The following is a 21298-nucleotide window of genomic DNA, read 5'->3' on the forward strand; positions in this document are numbered from 1 at the left end:
CGAGAAAAGGTAAATCATCATCTTTGTTAAAAAAAATTTTTATATCAATATTATAAAATGACAAAAACTTAATTTTGAGAATAGTGACGTAGTAGTCCATTGCATTATAAAATAATTCGCATTTTCTAGATTGATTTTTGAGTCATAAACAGAGTTAAAATTATTATTTTATTGAAGACTTTGCCAGAATTTCTAGAAAAGGGCATTTAAAGTAACCTAAATTAATCAGATCGGTAATTTTATATCTTTAACGTATTTGTAGCAATTTATTTCCGATTTTTCTTTTTAATTCTGTATTTAACAAAAATTTCTTTTTGGAAATGTTTGTTAATCGAGAGAATAGTTTAAAACAAAAACGAGTTTTAATGCAGAACAACTTTTCATTTCTTTAAGATATTTAAAATGTGTAAAACTTAATATTAGATTTAAAAAATATATCAATAAAAAAATAATATATTTGAAGAAATCAGTTAACCTTATTTTATGTGTATAACAAGGATGTTATACCAAGATGTGTATACCAAGGATTTTATGTGCATACCAAGCACGAAACCACTGCTATTTTAATCCCATTCTGAGCAACGTGTTGATAATTAGAACGTATCTTCACTTCTTACAGAGACAACAATATCGATTTGTCTAAATTTTTAATAATTGCATATGTAATTATTGTGTATTAAAAATTCCTTTAAAAACAGAAAAACACAATGGTAATAAGTTATGTTGATTTAATTGAGTGCTTTCTGTTAGCGCTCCATTTAAAACATCATCAAGATTAAAAAGTTACAAACTAATTCATAAAAAATTAAGAAACAAACTTTAAACATCATTACTTTTTCACTGATCGCTTCTCGGATTGTTTTAAGTCAAAATAAATAAACAAAATAAAATTTTTAAGTACAATTTCTATATTTAAAACCACATAAGAAAAAGTTTCTTTTCTCTNATATTAATTAAGACATGTTTTAACTGAAATTTTAATATTATAGATATGGTGGGTGGACATTTTCTAATGTGAAAAATAATACAGAGATCAAGATATGGTATGAAAACACGGGATATCATTCAGCTCCATCTTATTTAAATTCGATAAGCAATGCCATTCTCAGAGCAAATATGAAATTGAAAGGAGCAGATCCATCACAATATGGTAATTTGAAAATTATTCTATATACAGGATTACATTTTCATGTTGAAGTTAAGACCATCTACAAGAATATACATTTTTGAGTCTTTTCTTTATCCATTAACACAACCACAGAAGTAACAGTTAAAATGGCTTGAAAAAACTTCATTAAAAAGACAAATAATAGATAAAACTTCACAAGTTAAAAACAATATCAATGACAATCAACAATAAATCACTATGTATAGGACTTGCAAATATTCTATGTAGAGTATAAAATAAATTGTACCCAGTTACTTAATTTAAATGAAATTGTTTTGCAGGAATCACAATTTATAATCATCCTATTCATCTAACTTCTGAACAACTGGGACGAGATACAATGTAAGTTAAAATAACTTTTGCTCAATGTAATTAATATCTTTGTATTACTATATTAAATAATTTTTTACAGTGTACAGAGGGCTGCAGAAATTGGTATAGCATTAGTCTTTCTATTAGGATTTGCTTTTGTACCATCGAGTTTTATAGTTTATGTAGTCAGAGAAAGAACACAAGAAGAAAAGAGATTACAGTATGTAGGTGGTGTAGGACCATTACTGTATTGGTCATCGGCTCTTCTTTGGGATATGTTGCTCGTAATTATTACAGTATTGCTTTCTGCCGCAATAATAGCAAGCTTTTCATTACCAGTTTATGTTTCACGTCTCAATTTACCAGCTGTTCTATTATTACTATTGCTTTTTGGGTAAGTTTGATGAAATTACAAATATATCAAATATATTTTAAAATTATTAAGATATTTTTTTATTTTTATAGCTGGGCAACTACACCCTTAATGTACTTGCTTGAAAAATTGTTTCAAGAAGCTAGTATTGCCTTCATGGTCTTGTATTGCATCAATATTTTTATTGGATTGAACATTATGGTGGCTCTTTTAGTTCTTAGTCTCTTCAGCAAGGTCAGTGTACATTTTTTTAATTTAATGTACTATTAAAATGCAAAAAATAATAATTTAAATGCTTTAATTGTTTATTTTATTCCATATTTATAGTTAAACCATTGCATTATAGTGACTAATGTAAACTTTTCTAAGACAGAATAAAGACATTTTATGTCTATTGCTGTCATATGTCAAATATTGGTTCCATATCATATCTAATTCCTTTTTAATCAAACATAAAAGAAGAAAACAAAGTTTTATATCATGAATTTTTTACAGCTGGTAGTAAAACCAGCTGTAAAAAAAAAACATTATAAAGATACTAATTTAGTATTTGTTTGTCTTTTAAGGAAACCACTCATCTAGTGAATATCTTAAAATATTTTGCCATGATGTTCCCTCAATATACCGTTGTTGGTGGATTATTTGAATTGGCACGAAATCACTTACAAGCTGACATATTTTCCATGTTTGGACAAGACACATATAAAAATCCATTTAGTATGGATTTATTGGGACAATACTATATTGCTATGGCACTAGAAGGAATAATTTTCTTTGTTATAAATTTATTACTTGAATATCAATGGAAGAAGAAATTTTCAAGAGTGTAAGTTTGTTTCTTAATGTTTATTACTATTTATTTTTCATTTTTTAATGAAAGTGATGCTGCTCATTTAGATCAAAACGTCCTTCAAGAAGTTCAAGTATTATAGAAGATAGTGATGTTTTAGAAGAGAGAAAAAGAGTTCAAAGTGATGTTAGCAAACATGACATTCTAAAATTAGTTGATGTAACACAGGTAATTTATTTTGTAGTGATTATTGTAATTAAAACTTGAGCATTCTGTTTGAAAAAATTTACTAATTTTATGGTGGGCATTCTGCTTGAAAATGCTTGATAAAGCATACATGTAATTCTTAAAGTTGAATATTATACAAATTTTAAAATTGAATAGTAAAATATAAATAAGAAAATAAGAAGGGATTAAATTGAAATTGAAGAAGAAAAATAGTAAAGCTACATTTAGTGATTTTTATGGTCATTGAAGTATTCAATTATTGGGTTTAATGCAGACATAAATACAAAAGTCATATTTTAATTTATACAAAAGTTAGATAAAATCAGTTTGTTAATATATCTATACACTTAATTTCAAATACTATCTCAAGTACATTTTAGCTAAAAATGATGTTTAAGTAAGATTATACCTCTATATCAATTATTTGCAATGTGTAAAATACTTTTCTAACTTGTAAGATTGAAAGTTTAAAAAGTAGTTCATTTATGGTATATGAAACAACATAATGTATTGCTTCATATGCCATATTTACAAAGAGAATCTAATAAAGAAGATAAAAAGGAAACTTATGATACTTTAGATAAACAAATATTTTCACTTGTTGCAATCTATAAATCATATTTGATGGAATTCTAATGAACATTTTGTTATGATTTTCAGTATATTGCTGTTGAATTATTTGAATTGACATAAAATTATTTACAAGTCTATATGTTGCTATATATTCAAACAAGATACATATAAAAATCCACTTAATATGGATTTATTGAGCTTACATTACTATATATATATTGCAGTGGTAAATTCAGTAGACATTTTTAAAAAGTCTTGTAAAAACTTACAGATCAGAAAAGTTAGTATTAAACAATAAATTAATTTTATTAGAAGCATTGATTTAGATATGTTTTTTCTCATAGTAGTTAAGAAACAAAAATTTAATAACATTCATCCATAACTTAACAAAATATATATGTACTGATAAACTATCATCAATCATAAATGGGAGATCTACTATTTTTTTTGTTAATTCCATTATTCCTAATTGCTTTCAATTAATGAATGGATCTAAATTTAATCTTCAAAATTTTCATGTTTCAAAGATTTCCTTTGAAACATGAAAATTTCGGAAAAGAAACTCTGGAAAGCATCTCGAATTAGTTCAAATTATAATGATTTATTATTTAATTTAATTAATTCCATTGAACATTTTTATGTAAAGTTAATTACTCCACTAAACTTCTTCAGCTCTATCTTGTAGCAGCTATTTTAACTTTACAAACAAATCAAATTCTTATCAGTTGTGCTATATAAAGTAGATTAATAATAATATAATAAATCTTTTACTTTATAATTTAAATAAAAAATTATTATAATAATAATAATTTTATTATTAATATAGATATTTAGAAATATGACAGGCCAAAACTGTGCTGTGGATAATCTTAGTCTATCCATTCCAAAAGGAGAGGTAAGTCAAATTAAATTGTTTCCATAGAAATTTAACTGCATTCATATCAGTTGGTTTTATTTTTACAATATAAGAATTTTGAAAAGTTTTAATAAATCATGTTATACATGCTTCATTCAAAAGTAATGTAGCAAGATGATTTAGCATAAAAAATATAAAACTTGTAGACATGCCTGATGCTGCCTAAGCAAAAAGTAACAACAAACATTAAAATGAAAACCATATTATGGTTATTTTAGCCTATCATTGTCATGTTTATCGCAATACTTGGATGATATGGAATGATACAATTTTATTACTTAGGTTAACAGAAATTAATGTTTTTCAATAAAGTACTTGTTGACTTCTGCTTGCATGAGAAGATAATTCAAGATATCCTAACTTTTTCTAATGTTAACTCTAATGTACCATTCACAGCCAAATATGAAATGGTAATTGGCCAACCAATCAAATTTTACAAAAGATTGACCAAATATTTAAACTCAGCATTCTGACAACGTATTTTGTGTTTGCTGGTAACTTGGTATTCGAACAGGAAAATTACTTAATACAATAATCCTAGTGATCAGGATAGAAAGGGGAACATGTTGCAGGCAAAGGGTAGACGTTAATTCAATCAAAGCCAGTTGTTGACTTTCTCCTAGATGAGACGATACAGATTTGTCTTCTTTATAAAAAAAAATCTAGCAATGAGTTGTGTAACTTTCCTGGTTTTTGAGATTTATTTTGAAAATAACATTTGTATTATTAATCAAAATAAGTAAAATGGAATGTGATGCCATCTGTTATGAGATTTTGTTATAAAAACTTTTGCTATGTTGTAATAATTAAAAATATATAAAGACTTAATTTTGAGAGTAGAGTGAGTTTTATAAAACACTGTAAATGCTAACAGCAAGCAAAATCTTTATTAAGTTTGACCCTTTGCAAGATATGACATGTGACCACCCTCTATCTCTTCATCACAACCAAAATTTAATAAAATCAATGACCTTTATATACAAGCTACCAAGCCAAATTTTGTTTCTTTCTTTATCTTCACCCTGTTCTGAGAGATTAAGTGCTAAACTGCTTTAGAAAAAGTTAAAACTGGTTTTATTCCTCACTTAGTGCTAGGTTAAATGCTATCAAAATATTTAGGCACTAAAATACCAAAAATATGCTAAAACACATTCAATTTCTAATTTATAATAGAACACAGTTACGAATATATAAGCTGGAAAATAGGAAAAATCCTATTTATATTTGAATAGTTTTTCTATTTTCTCTTGACTTATTATAAGTATTAAAATAATATGAGAGTCACTAATAGCTCAACAGTAACCACAGAAAATTTTTTACTAAGAAACTTGATAATTTCATTAAAGAATGAATAAAAAAATTTCTGTAGTATAAGAAACATAAGTACAATAGTAAATGATATTAAACTGTATAATTTAATTATTATATGTATCTCATTATATTTAATTTGCTTAATTTGTTATATTGATAATTATAAATACACAATTTAAAAAATTTTTAATATTTCTAGTGTTTTGGTTTATTGGGAGTGAACGGAGCAGGTAAAACAACCCTCTTCCGAATTTTAACTGGTCAGTTAAGGCCTACAATGGGAAATGTATACGTTAAGAATATGAGGTAAGTCTTTGCCTATCAGTAATATATTCTAAGAAGATCAGATTTAAATACAAAAAATTCCATATATTTCAGTGTTTCTAAAGTTCTTTCTACAAGTAGTCAATTATTAGGATATTGTCCCCAAGCGGATGCACTAGATGATTTACTAACTCCAGAACAGCATCTTTTTGTTTATGCCAAATTGAGGGGTATTCCGAGCCAGGAAATAAAAGAAGTAAATACTTTAAAACAAATAAATAATAAACAAAATTTTTTCAATATATTTAAATTCACTTTTTTTTACAGATAATTTATCGTGCCTTATCGAAATTTCATTTAAAAATGTATGCCGATCGCAGGGTGGGTACTCTAAGTAGAGGAACCAAAAGAAAAGTCTGTACAGCAATTTCCATGCTTGGAAATCCACAGATTATTTTATTAGTAAGTACTTTTCAATTTTTTCAGAGCATTGATACACTTTTAACTGAGAGTAAACTCATTTGTACAGTACATTCATATGTACTGTAAGCAATCTCCAGTTCATACTAATTAATTTCTAAACACTCAAACAGCTAGAAAATTGAATTTTACATTTTCATTTATTATTTTTGTTTTATCATACACATCCAAAATGTTTTTATTTTCTGTAGTGATTCTTTGTTTGCATTAAACATGTGACAAATAACAGACATCAAAGTCATTATTATTATTATTTAAAATCAAATTTACAGAAAAAACAATATTAATTTCTTCTGAAGCCATCTTAGTTGCATATTATAGCCTTAATTTAAGTGCAGATGTTAATGAACTATTTGAAAAATGTAAACAAAATACAAAAAAATAAAGATAAATTAAAAATATAATTTATGTATTTTCTTATTTTGGTAATTTTGGTTGACTTAATACTTTAATNAATATGCACAATCACCCAAAGATTTCTTGATATAAAAGTGGGAACAATTTAATAAACGTGTATATAAAGCGATGATCTGTAATATTATATTTAATAAAATGTTTTAACAATTCAACAATTTCCAAAAAGAAAAAAAACATCTGTCTAATTAAGAATTACAGTTCATTAAACTGACCTTTAAAAATTAATAGAAAATGCCTACAGATAAAAGTTTCTAGTTTAACAAATGATTATTCTAATTTAGTACTGTGAATTTTTTAACAATTTTGCTTTTTTTTATTTTTTCTTACGCTGTAAATAATTTTTTAAATGGTACATATGGCTGCATGTATTCGAGTATACTGTTACCAGAAGTTTAGCATCTAAAAGAAAGAAAAACATTTAGAAATTGAACTCTAAAATTTTCTAAATGACGTTTGCAATGTTTAAATGAGTATGTCTAGATTTAACTAAATTATACAAAATTTTTTGTTTGCTTAGGACGAACCCACAACCGGTATGGATCCTGTGACGCGACGTTTAGTTTGGACCAACGTTCAACAAGCCATTAAAGATCAAAGATCAGTAGTTCTTACTTCTCATAGGTAAGATATAATTTAAAAGAGTTTTCAAATGTAATATTGTTTAGTTTAAAATTAATTTTCACAAATTACACAAATATAGTGGAGGCTTTTGTTCATGGATTTTAGTTCCTTTTAAAGCAATTTATTTTGCCATATGTTATTTAGTAATAATTCAGATTGTAATTCATACAGAAAAATTCTATTTTATTGTTGATTATAGTGAATAATTTTCATTCTAGACATCAACTATAATATAATACTACACAAAAAGATGTATTCTACATTTTGTAAATCCTAATCTAAATATATAAAATTGCTTGTCCTGACTGACTCATTCATTCATTCACTGATTCATCATCGCCCAGAGCAAACCGCTTAACCTAAAGAGGTGAAATTTGGTACACAGTTAGGGTACGTCATGGAAACGCACACTAAGAAAGGATTTTTCGAAATTCCAACGCGGGGGGGNCAATGTCAATAATAATAATAAATAAATAAATCTGGTAATTCAGTATTAATCCCTAACAGATTACCAAAGTAGTCCATATCAACTCTGACTAATTTTCAATTCCAAAGGGTTGATATGGACCACTTTGTAAATCCATTTTAAACTAATATACAATGTGAGAATATTTATTATATTTACGGTATAAATATACGAAAAATGTAAATGCATTTAATAATAAATAAAAATACTTAATATAAATAATACCCATAAAAATAATAATTACAAATAATAAAATTACTTATCAACAGATTAAATCATAAATAAATATCATAAAATTTAACATGGATAATATTTCAAATTTATATTAAATATTATCAAATAATAGAACTTCCTAAATTGTTCATAATATTTTTATTGATTAAACTGTTAATGAAATTTCAGTATGGAAGAGTGCGATATATTATGTTCAAGATTAGCGATCATGGTAAACGGAAGACTGCAGTGTCTGGGATCGCCTCAGTATCTCAAATACAAGTTAGTTTTTGTATTTAATTAAATCTTTTATTATTATTAATGCCATACAAATAATGGTTAATGGAGAATACAGTAACTTTTCTTCATTTTAAGTAAAATTATGAAATACAAAAACTTGTGATTGGTGAAAATTTATATTGTAATACAACATATTCATTTGGATCCACATGAACTAAAGAATAACTCATAAAATTATCTGAAAATTAATTTATGCCCTTTTTGGTACTTACAAGTTACATAACTGTCTTTAAAAGTCATTATAATTTACTTAATGGGGGTTAGTAGTTGAAAGTTGTTACTCACAAGATGATTTAAGATGATGTTTCAATTATAATTAAATTACTACCATGCCAGACATTACATACATCAATTTTATAAAATAAAATTAGATGATCTGATTCATTATTTTTGAAAAATATTTATACATTAGGTTCGGAACAGGGTACACAATTAGCATACGAGTAGCGGACGGTGTTACCGATTGGGGCGTAATTGTCAATTTTATCCACGTGAATTTTCCTTCTGCAATTCTCAGGGTAAGTTATATTATTATTATTGATTTTGGACGCATCCCATGATTAATTATGCTTTTATTACAATTACAATTAGGCTCATCACTGCAACATGGTCGAGTTTAGTTTACCTTCTAAGAATATACCACTATCGGAAATATTCGGAAATCTGGAAAAGCATAGTGACAAATTAGGTATACTCGACGTTTCAGTTAGCCAAACGACACTAGATCAAGTAAGTTTTATTTAATAAATTAAAAAAACGATATTGTTTTCAAATAATATTAACAATGCATTATTTTTCTAGGTGTTCGTTAGTTTTGCTAGACAGCAGACAGACGAAATTTTGTTCGACGACGTGCCATTAGACATAAAAACCACCGACGAAATGTTGCCTTCGTCATACGACAATCTCGTGTACGATAAATTAAAACAAATGAACAGCACTCTAGAATCAAACGCGTTCACCAATAAAGGATTCGTAGAAGACGAATTAAAATTAGCCTCGTTAAACAGTTCTTGTAGAAACAGTTCTGTTTTCAGTATGTACGAATACGACGAAGACACACAAACTACAAAGTTCTAAACCAAAAAAAAGGACTGAGGTATTTATATAAATAAATTTATCAAGTACAATATCCTTTTACACCGGAGAATAAACAGGACACGTGACAAAATTGGGGTTCTTATAATCTTTTATCTCAATTTTCTTTTTGTACTTCGAATTTGAAGAATAAATTATTTAAACTTTTCACTAATAATGTAAACATTCCAACAATTTGTCGTTTTTCCTTAATACACAATAAAGCTGCTTCTGTAAGTGGCATTTATTGTTACCATTTGTTATAACGAAGTGGCGCGTTATCCTATGGAAAAAGGGGCAATTGTCTGGGGCCCCCCACTAGCAGAGGGGTCCCAAACCAATATTTTACAAGAAAATATTTCATCTCCCAAAAAGTCTGAAGTCAAAACTGCACGTGAGGCCCCCTAATTCACTGTGCCCCGTGAAGCTATAACGCGCTACTGTTATAACAATTAAGGGAAGATAATTGCTCTATTATTATTATATTTTGTAAATGTAAAATTGTGCCATCTAGTTTTATTTAATTAAGAAGAATGATCAAATTCTTTGTTCTACTAATCATTTACTTTTCTAATTGGAATTATTATTATTATTGTCGATATTATTGTCTGTGACACGGCGCAAGAGATACACAGAATGGACTTTTTACGTATTGTAATTTAATGATTTAATGCTTATGAAATTCGAATATGCACAATCACCCAAAGATTTCTTGATATAAAAGTGGGAACAATTTAATAAACGTGTATATAAAGCGATGATCTGTAATATTATATTTAATAAAAAGATTGTTTCATTTAATGTAATTGTTAATAATTTATTTATATAATAGACACTTTGGCGTACACGTAAAGGTCAAATGTGATTCTAATTCGAATACATTATACTAAAGTATCCCAGAATAAGAATAGAATCGATTTCTAAACTTGACTAAAAGGCCCAGTTGATGCCCCCAGAGCGAAAAGTGTCAAAAAGTGAGGTTTTTAGCAATTTTACGGTGGTCCCGGCATCTGAAATATCAGTTCTTTATACTGTATTTAACGCGACGATGGATAGTTTATATTAAAATGATCAAAAAATTAAATCAGGAGCGGCAGAACAGAAGTGGACACACGTCTAGGATACATTTAATAAATAAATATAATTCATTTGTTCAAGGAACAAAAATGATAAACATATTTTACGACATTTAACAGAAATGCACGAGATAATACAAGACAACAATATATAAAAATTGACACTACACTGAAAGAAGCACAAAATGGCGGATTCGCGTACTTATAAAGACAAACACCCTGCTGTACAAATGGATATGAGAAACGAAAAATACATTCAGTTATTTAATACATCAAAGTTAAAAAAAAAAAAGACAATTGTAATTTCATTTTTAAAGTGCAAATTAATTGAACCCGAGTGTTTCTTAACATTGATTTGATTGATAGAATAAGGCGATCTGCCACGGAAGAATCTATTATGGGAAACTGGTTTCTATTTAGGTATTAGATGAGTGAAGAAAACCCTGAAAACTTTACGTGGCCAAGAACGTTGATGAGGCGCGAACCCTCCACCAACTCTAACATTTATGAATTTTTTTTTTCTAAGAAATATCATCATGCTTCTCTTTGGTTTTCCAAATTTATTCACGCGTGTAAAGCAAGTTTGAATCATAAAATCCGCGATTAATTCACAAAAATTGTCTCTTAAAATTTCAAACAAACCTATCGTCTCATTATTCGTAGCCCACAATGGCCAGTGGATAAAAACCACTGAACACCAGTAATTGGTCGCGGGTTCGTGAACGTAAACACGATTAAAATAATGGCCAGAAATGAAATTACTTAAATTGCAATTTTATTTCCTCTTTAAACTTTTAAATTCAGAGTGTACGAAAGCTACTAAACAGTTACATGTACAGTACAGTACCATGTAAGAATAGACACAAATCAGCCTAAGATGGAAGAGTCCATGTTATATGTATTTGATTTAACTGTTCGAACGTAATAAATCATACAATTACAGTAGAGCATCGATTATCCGACTCAATTGGGGACTCGGGTTGGTCGGATAACTGAAAAAAATCGGATAATCGAAAAGAATGAAAAAATACATTATTAGTATAGTATATTAGCATATTAGTATATCCCATGTAATTAGTTTATTAGTATATCGCTATTAACCAACTTCGCGTTGAATTTTCATCGATGTTAAGCAATTTTTTTAAAAATAATAATCGTTGCTATTGTATCATTAAAAAATAATTTAAAATTATTTTATTGCTCACAAACAACCACTCATAATTACAAAATTAAATCTCGTTTAAATACTGGCCTCCCTTTCATGATCGAGATAGCGTTGTCAGCTAAAACACGCAAAAATTTAACAAAAACAATATTAAAGTAGCCAAGACATAGCCAAATATTGTAGTGCCACATCACTAGCGGACACTTGAAATTTGCCGACTAGAACGGTCGGTTAACCGATGTGACGGTTAATCGGGAGTCGGATAATCGATGCTCTACTGTACCATTATAAAGTTGTATAAAAGTATATGAACTTAAGTACATTAGATAAAAGGGGTGGAAGGAGACATGTGGGAATTAACACGTGAATTTTATATCTTTCATCTGTTTTATTTTATTTATTTATAGCATTTTTAAAACGTTTCTGTGCTATCTTTTTCTTAAATAATTCTATTGTTTTACTTTTATTTTATAAATTTTACTACTGTAATCATGTCTCCCTCCATCCCTTTCATCTGACATAGAACCTTCCAGTTCGGACTAACTCGTGTGTGTTCTTTCGCTGCACGGACTATAATACACTGTACTATTTCCATATATTTTAACACGTACACACGAATATAGTCGATAACAGAAGGGGTGACTGGCAACTTTCGTGTTCGATATTTTTGAATAAAAGTACTTTATCACCTCCTACCTCACGAGATGGCAAAAAGCCAGTTTGATTACGTATACACCAGGAGATAAAACACTTTAAAAAATTACATCACTGTAAAATTAGGTCGAATATATATGAAAGATGGTGAAAATAACAAATTTACTTAGTTAATTAGTAAGAAAAAAAATTACGATTTATAAATAACTAGGTTAGTTCTTTGGATTTGTTCCAAAATCTTACGTACGGGAATAACAGTGTTTGCACTTACGTACTGTACAACTCTATAATAGTAATTATATGATTTATTACGTTCGAACTGTTAAATCAGACACGTGTAAGTATATTTTGTATACTTTTATACCTTAAAAACTTAATAAAATAGATTATAAAATTAAATTATTGTATCTAAACCGAAGCTATTTACTGTTTAGTAGCACGATAATGCATACAAAGTCCTATATTCAGATTTGCATGACCTATGGATTTAGTCAGAAAAAAATTTGAGATATTTTGAAGAGATTAGAATCTAGGGTCCTGCAGTATTTGGCCCAAATTTAAATTTCTATTTTCTTACTATAGTAATGAGTTTATAAAAGATTGGTTGGGGCCTCCTGTTAGTGAAGTCCTCTGGCAATTGCCGTTTTTACCCATTGTGTATGTGTCTATTTTGTTTGACATCTCAGGATGAGGTAAAGATTAAATTAAGTAACGAGAATTGGCACCGGTAGCTTGTATGTAAGGGGCATTGATGCTATTAAATCCTGCTGGTTAAAGGTCGAAGGGAGGTCGTTATATTTCGTGAAGGATTGGATTTAATGAAGTTTTAACTGGTTTTAGCATTTACAATTTTTTTTAAAAAACTCTTCTCTGCTCTGAAAATTAAGCTTTTTGTCATTTGTAATAATTAATAATATAAAAAGTTCTTTTATGTAAAATCTCGTAACAGATGGCGCCACATACAATTTTATTTATTATGATTAATGATATAAAAGTTATTTTTTAAAATAAAATCTCGTAACAGCCGGGAAAGTTACGCAACTCGTTTCTGGATTTCTCATATACATTATAGATAACATTTCTTCGATTAAGAGCCGTTTATTAATTACATGTGCAGTTTTTAACCCCCCTTCCTCCCTGTTATGTACAGATTAGGGACTTTTTTAAACCCATTCTCTTTCATTACGTTTATCCTCTAAAAGACAGCCACTAATACTGCCAGTAAAAAGTTCACTAACACTACTGGACTGTTTAAGTTTACCACCAATACCACTAAAACAGTCCAACTAGACCACGGGTTCCCAACCTATGGGTCGCGACCCAGAAGGGGGTCGCGACGGGTTTTCTGTGGGGTCGCCAACTTATGCAGTAAACTAAAACAAAATTTTCACTATAATGCAATATTTATTTTTAATGGTGTCTTAAAGTTTGAATAATTTCATATATTTTTAAAAAATTAAAATAAGTGTAATCTGGGTACGCTATTCTGTCACAGTTGGTTGAAACATGTGTTGAGAGTTTTGAGAGGAATAAATTAAATGTTGAGAATGACATGAGGTTGGCGTTAACAAAATCTCACCCGCGAATTTTGAGGCTGGTTAATAATACATGCAATTTCAACCATCTCATTAAATTAATTATTAAACATAATTTAAAATAAAATTATACTAAAAAACTAATTTCATTGTTTTTTTAATTACCTTATTAAAAATACCTTTTTCAATTGTATCGGATCGCGGGACACTTGGCTTTTATAAAAAGAGGTCGCCACCCGAAAAAGGTTGGGAACCGTTGAACTAGACAATACTCCGACCTCCTCTCCAAATCGTGTACAATGATGTACACGATGAGGAGAGAGTCCAATAAAGAAATCCACTAGCACTACTAGACTTTTTTTAGTGATATTAATTTTCCACCAACACCACTAAAGAAAAGTCTATGTAGACAATGCCTTAACCCCATTTCTTTATTAGGATATGATCTCTTTATCCTTTATTAAACGACTCTCCTTTATTAAACTGTAATTAATGAATGGCCCTTATTAATTAAAACAAATAAAATACCGAAAATTAGGAAACGAATTAAAATTTTAAGATTACAACAAACTAAACAAGAATACAATTTACAAAATTCTATTTTAATTTTATCAATTATATTTATAAACATTAACTACGAACTCTTATTATTGGATGTACAGGATGAAGCGAATTCAATGAAATTATCCCGTTAAGCCAAGGTTAAATTAATAAAAAAAGAAAGTTCTGCCGATGTGTACTAGCAATACACTGTGCTTTCAACGTAGAATTCTCGAGATAAACAATGAATATTTTTCGAGCAGCCAGAAATATGATGAAACAAAGGCCACTGGTTGGCAACATGCTCTCTTTTGGTGGAATGTACGTAGCCGCAGAATTCAGCCAACAGACAATAATTTTACATTTGGATAAATCCGATAAAGGATATAATTGGCCAGCTATAGGAAGGTATGTAGTTATGGGAACATTTTTATATTCGCCATTACTTTACTACTGGTATCGATATCTAGACGGCGTTCTTCCTTCTAAGGCCATTAAAGTAGCCATTAAGAAAACATTGATAGATCAAGCAGTCTCTTCCTCCATACTCTTAGTGGTGTTTTATGTTGGTAAGTTGCTTATTGGATGTACCATTGGATGTTTAACTTTGATTTACATTGATTACAAATTTCTTAAATTTATTGCAGGTATGAGTATTATGGAAAGAAAGGAAGATATATTCGAAGAGGTGAAGCAAAAATGGCTGCCGTCTTATAAAGTGAGTTATTAGTTTGCATGAATTTTAATATACTACGAGACTTTTCATTAATATGTAGCGTAGCAGGCTAAATGCCAAGACAATTAAGGCATCAATCTATTGTTGTGGGGATTCGGGATCGAATCCGGGCAGTCTAAAAGCCAAGAAATGTTTCGGGCCTTTAAGCTTATCCAAGTCCTCGGTAGTTTAAAAAAAAAAAAGGCTCTGTTAGTGCCCACGGATATTCGAAAAGTCCAGAAACGTTTCGGGTCTGTGGACCTAGCCGAACCCGAGGGTTGTTTTTTGAAAAAAGCTCTATTAGTGTCCACAGAGAATGGAATTTGTTTCTATATAATTCTGCATATGGTAAAACATGATTTGTGTTTTATAGAACTCATTTAAAATAAACTATAGATTAAAAATTCACTAAGAAAAAATTTATAATTTATTGATAAGTATTTCTTAATTATATAAATTTGATCTGCAAATTTTTAGATATACAGTAGAGCGTCGTTTATCCGAAAGAATTCCAGTCGGCAAATTTAAATTTTCGCTAGTGCTGTGGCGCTGCAATCTTTGGCTATATCTTGGGCTACTCCAATATTTTTTGTTTGTGTATGTGTTTTAGCTGGCAGCACTGTCACTTTTGTGTGGTGTTTATCTGAGGACTGTGTCGTGCTGAATCGAACGTTTTTGATACTAGATAACTTCTAAAGTATAAATTTTTTTGTTTTTATATTTTTCAATATATTTATTTTGTTTGTAAAAAATAAAAAAATAATTTTTAACGATACAATAGCCACGATTATTATTATTTTAAAAAGTTATTACGCTTAACATCGACGAAAATTCGACGCGAAGCGACACGCAACGGAGAAAAATTTCAACACGGGATTGGTTAATGTATTTTTCGTACATAATCGGTTATCCGAACAACCGCGGTCCCAATTGATTCGGATAAACGACGCTCTACTGTATTTTACATTTAACATTTATTATCCAATCAATAACCTGGCAAGGGCTCTTGCTCGACTTTTAGCGGTCGAACCAGAGGTTAAGAGGACCATTAGGATGCCCGATAATTTTCAGTTATTTATAACTAGTAGCCCGGGACGCCCCCTAGTGGGCGTTCTTTACATTCCCATGGGGCACGGTTCCTTTGATTTTGTTCCTATCAATATGCTCTACAGCTCTGTTAAAGTCCCAATCGCGTCATACGGATCTAGGTTTCTACCTATTAAACATTCTATAAATAATTTAAAATAGTTTAATTTGTTTATTTACCTTCTTTCTTTTCTTTTCTAATGTGGAGATTCTGGCTGGATCGCCTTTTCTCTGATGTACTCTTGTCCGTTATTAGACAAATCGATGTGTGCGAGCTACGTAGCGTTCGAGGGCTTGCATATGCTGTCTAGGTGAGAGGTCTGTTCTTCTTGCCCAATATATGGGTCTGGATGATTGCGAGGTCTATCTTCAGAGTACGGCCGAGTTCTTGTCGGGCTTCCGTATATCTTGGGCACGTCAGCCAATAATATCTGGATGTCTCCTGAGTGCCACAATGTGGACAATCTGGTGAAGCTCGTGGGTTTCTAGAAACAGAGGAACCCGTTTAGAGGGGCAGTGTCAGTTCTAAGGCGGGCCAAGAGGGTCTCTGCATTCCGAGAAGCGTGCCTGTAAGGCCAGGGAGCAAAGGGTCTGAGATGATCTCGTCCTTTATTCCGCAAGTTTGCTGACCACAATTCTGTGATCTCAATTTTTTGTTTTTCTCTATACTCCCGGATTAAATCGCGGGCCATAAGTGACCTACGCCAAAAGCCTGATGGGGTATCTGTGCTCGCGGCTCTGTCTGCACCTCGTTAATGTCTATTTCCACGTGGCCCGGGGTCCACCCGATTTCAATGGGTTTGGGATGCTGACTAATATTGTCCGCAATGTCAATAAGTGCTGAGGACGAGAAGGAGATATTGCCTAACGCCTGTATGGCAGACTTACTGTCGGGAGCATATGACCGACGGACCGTGTAGGCATTGGGGGAGTCCGCCTTGTGTGCTCCTCCGCGGTGGACACAGTCCTTCCGCTCAGCATTGCATTCATTGGGTTCATGATCTGCTCCGCATCTGATGCATCTACGTCGGCCTCTGCACGAAGCGGCTAAGTGGCCGAAAGAAAGGCATCGGTCACAGAGATGTGGACGAGGAATGTACTGTACAGTACCTTTCACATCTATAGCGCTGATAGTATAAGGTAATTGCCTCCATTTTTGTAGCACTTGCCACTGACAAATAAACTGTGGGGCTTGAACTACTGGGTCCCCTCTCTACGCGTGAAGCGGCATATTTCTATGACTGGAATGTTTTTGGCCGAAAGTATGTCGTATATCTCGGTTACAGCTGTTGACGTATTGACACCTCGCACAAAATACGCAGTAAGCGCACAGTCGGACGCCAAGCGGCCCCTCACTTGGGTCCAGCCAAGTCTGTGATATGGAGGGCCTCCTCCGCAGTTTGGGGGTCGCAGGATTTCAATATAAGAGCGCCTGCCCGGGAATACCTAACGTCTTGTATGCTTTCCGCGTGTATGAAGTGTTGTTTAAGTGTTGCATGAAGATCCGCCGGGCGAAGACGGTGGAGGGGACTCTGACCCTCCAGAAAAACCGTGTAAACTTGTTCCGGGGGTAACGACCGGCTAATGGAATGTCATTTCTCCAATTCCATTAAAGGGGCAAAAAAGCGAAGTTCATTAAGATCGACGCGAGCTGCCAAGTCTGGCGGCCGTGGCTGGGGGCAACCTCGCTAGGGAGAAGCCCTCCCTACACTTGGAAAATCCTCCACGACGTAGTACTAAAAACTCTCCTACCTGAAAAAACCCCAAGGGTCCAGGAAATTCTTCCCCTACAGGTTCCTCTAGTCCCAAAAGAACTTTAGCAAAAACGCTCGTCCTTCTCGTGAAAAGAAAAACCACTTGATCACTTCCTATTGATGATTAAAGTACAACAGTCGAAAATGGCGTCCACTCCCGTCGTCGACCTAACACGTTTCCGACTTTATTTACCCTTGCTTGTAAACCTCGATTTTAAATGTATCCGCCATTTTTCCAACAAACTTCCCGTGAGTCAATGCGCGACGTTCACAGAGTCACGGGATGTTGTAAATTTGCGGCGCAAAGTTAATCAAGGCATATAATAATTATTTATACAATTCCGTGGTATATATAATAAATTCATATCAATAATAAGTTCCTATTACAAATAAAAATAATTTATTGTTAATTTAAAATCATCGCTAGGACGCCCCTAGTGGGCGTTTTAGGCAATGGATACCGTTACAGACGCGACAATGGCTTATACTGTATATATAGATATAAAATTTTAGGCTCAAAGGAAGTAATTTTGTTGAATTATGATAAAAGTCTCCATTTAAAAATAATATTCAGGTTTTAAAAAACATTATCTGTTAGTTAAAATTATACCATCTGTTAACGAGATGTTATTAAAAATAACTTTTATATTATTAATTATTACAAAAAGGAAAAAAAGGTTTATTCTTGAGGATAGAGACGGCATTTTTTGATATTGTAAATGCAATAACGAGCAAAATCTTCATAAAGTTCGTCCCTCTATCTCCCCACCACTTCGAGTTCGGTAGTCCAAACTTTGACAGCATCAATGCCCCTTATATAGAAGTTACCGTTCCAAATTCCCGAAATTTTCTNAAAAAGGTTAAAAAAAAGACAATTTAGTTTTAGAGGATGGAGACGAGTTTTTAAAATGCTGTAAATGCCAAATCTATTAAGTCCGACCTCACAGGAGATATAGCATACAAGTTGACCTTTTCCTAATCCCCAAGGGTTTTGTCAACAAACAATGAACAAATAACTACATAAAAATAGTTGCATGGGACAATTGACAAACAGAGCCGGCCCTACCATTGGGTGAACGGAGCAGCCGCTCCAGGCGCTAAGTCCTAGGGGGCACCTCAGTGGTAAAGAAAATTAAAGGGTATAAATTAGGGGCAACCAAGGTGGGCGCCATAATAGGATCTCGCTCCATCCTGAAATTCGCCTCGGGCCAGCACTGTTGACAAATACCGTTCATTAGTTTCTTTTATATTTGTAGAATAGCATACCTAGAAGTCATGAATTTTCTGTTGCTTGGCGAAAATAAAATTTGGTGCCCATATCACTTGTTTTCAAGGCCAAGTTAGCCCCGTGTGCAACCAGCACCACCTTGTGGGAGCAATGTTCCGACATTGAATCATACAGTTTGAACATTCTTTCATAATGTACGATGCCGTTTTTTTCATAGCTTATGCCCCCTTTTCTATAGTATGCGGGAACCGCTGATGCATGTTAAACCTGATATTGGCACCTCTTGGAATTTGTAAATAGGGATGGAGGTCAAATAACCCCAGGAATTTTTCAGGGATGGTCCATCCTAGATATGTTAGGTCCCATCCCTCATATCCATGCATTGTAGGCCTGGCTGAATGGGGTTGAAGAGAGGTTCTCTTATGGGGCAGAAAGAGTAAAGAAAGGTCAAATATGTTAAAAAAATACATGAACTGGCTATTACTTGTAAGCTGAACTCACAGTGTATTTGTGAGCCATCTGATCTACAGTTAGGTTGGAAATATTACCATGATAATCGAGGCTCTGTGGGTATCCCCATAACCAAAAAATCACAGGAGTTCAGATCTGGTGATTATGGCAGCCATGAATTAGAGATGATCTCGTGCAAAAATTGTTGTTGCAGTAAAACTTGAATACTTAAGCTGATATACAGAGGTATAGGTACACACCATCTTGTATGAAGATTGTGATGTTCAGACAATTTCTTTGCTGCAGTACTAGAATGGCAAGGTTTCAAAGCATATCTTATGCATTAACAACATTGACTAGATGCCGAGTTTTCTTCAAAAATATAAGGGACAATAATAAAAGATGATGTGAAATCAAGCCACATCATTAGATTTGGTGAATGCAATGGAATTTTTGGTATTAGGCAAGAAAACAAATGGGCATATGCTGCCAAGGGACAGTGACTCCTGGGAGAATTTTTAAGGGAACTGATAGATGAAGAAAACCCAAAACTCCATGTGGCCAGTTCATTGACAAGGTGTGAACCCATGACCTTCAGTAGTTTTATCTATTCGGCCACTGGTGGACCTAAGATGTTTTAGTCACTGAGATTCAATCCTGAGTCTCCACAGTGCTAGGCTACATGTCTAGCAACTCCATAACTTTGGCCACATATGCTTCAACTCCAAATTAGTTGTTCTGTAAGCACTACATGTGTACAACAATACAATGAATGCATCAAGTTTCTCTAAAGACAGTGACCAATTTTCATCTTCTTGTCTGCATACATTTTTTACATGACTGCTTTTGTCTATGATGCCAAATGTTCCAAACACTTCCATCTGTAATATTTTTTTATCTTGTGCTGTTGGACCTGCAGTTCTTTCAACACATTTTGTGCAAAAAATTATGAGAAAAAATATTTAATTTTCAGCAAAAATAATAAGTTATGCAAAGTCAATAACTCCGATTAAGTGATTAAAGGTTTGAGGAATTAGAAATTCAAAAGGAGTCAATTTTATTGTTCTGTGCATTAATCATGATGACTAATTAGAATAAAATCATTAAGAAAACTTAATTGTTTAATTAAAAAACAAATATAATAACTTTTTTAAAATTTATTCATAGTTAAGTTGCTGTTTTTGGTTACCAACTCAAGCCATCAATTTCTTTTTGGTTCCTGCATACTTGAGAGTTGTTTTTGTAGGCAGTGCATCATTTGTATGGGTTAATGTCTTATGTATACTTAAAAGAATGGTAAGTTTAATTTATTAGTATTTAAATTTTATATTTGAATGTTTTAAAATATTTAAATAATAATAATAATATATTAATTTTCCAGCAAATGAAAAAAGAAGCATAGCTTTATTTATATCCATTCATTTGAATACTTATTATTCAAAGAATAATGAAAGACTGAGTATAAATTTACAATTAGGAAAAACAGTATTAAAAAAAATATTAATTTTCAAATGTATCACTGTATATAAATTTAATTTTGTAAATATATTTAGTAATTTTATCATATAACTTTTATATAGAATAAA

At 31.4% G+C, this 21298-nt stretch overlaps 2 protein-coding genes across 2 annotated transcripts in view; both read left to right on the forward strand.

The window, feature by feature from the left end:
- Positions 1-10311, forward strand: part of LOC111635773 (ATP-binding cassette sub-family A member 1-like) — a 55694-nt gene extending 45383 nt beyond the window's left edge. Inside the window, exons 23-35 of the mRNA XM_023380840.1 lie at positions 1588-1874; positions 1946-2087; positions 2420-2679; positions 2751-2871; positions 4271-4339; positions 5871-5977; positions 6050-6191; positions 6263-6397; positions 7350-7453; positions 8322-8414; positions 8845-8950; positions 9024-9161; positions 9234-10311. Coding sequence (XP_023236608.1) covers positions 1588-1874; positions 1946-2087; positions 2420-2679; positions 2751-2871; positions 4271-4339; positions 5871-5977; positions 6050-6191; positions 6263-6397; positions 7350-7453; positions 8322-8414; positions 8845-8950; positions 9024-9161; positions 9234-9512 — 1983 coding nt within the window. The 3' untranslated portion in view covers positions 9513-10311. The remainder of the gene's footprint in view (positions 1-1587; positions 1875-1945; positions 2088-2419; positions 2680-2750; positions 2872-4270; positions 4340-5870; positions 5978-6049; positions 6192-6262; positions 6398-7349; positions 7454-8321; positions 8415-8844; positions 8951-9023; positions 9162-9233) is intronic.
- Positions 10312-12491: 2180 nt separating this feature from the next.
- LOC111635771 (mpv17-like protein) lies at positions 12492-21292 on the forward strand. The gene is made up of 5 exons (XM_023380838.1): positions 12492-12741; positions 14602-15048; positions 15127-15197; positions 20880-21008; positions 21094-21292. Exons 2-5 carry the CDS (start codon positions 14724-14726, stop codon positions 21112-21114), a joined length of 546 nt encoding a protein of 181 aa, XP_023236606.1. The 5' UTR covers positions 12492-12741; positions 14602-14723; the 3' UTR covers positions 21115-21292.
- Positions 21293-21298: the final 6 nt, after the last annotated feature.

This window comes from Centruroides sculpturatus, unplaced genomic scaffold, assembly GCF_000671375.1.
Source record: "Centruroides sculpturatus isolate CEXI.00-Female unplaced genomic scaffold, Cexi_2.0 scaffold775, whole genome shotgun sequence".
NCBI lineage: Eukaryota > Metazoa > Arthropoda > Arachnida > Scorpiones > Buthidae > Centruroides > Centruroides sculpturatus.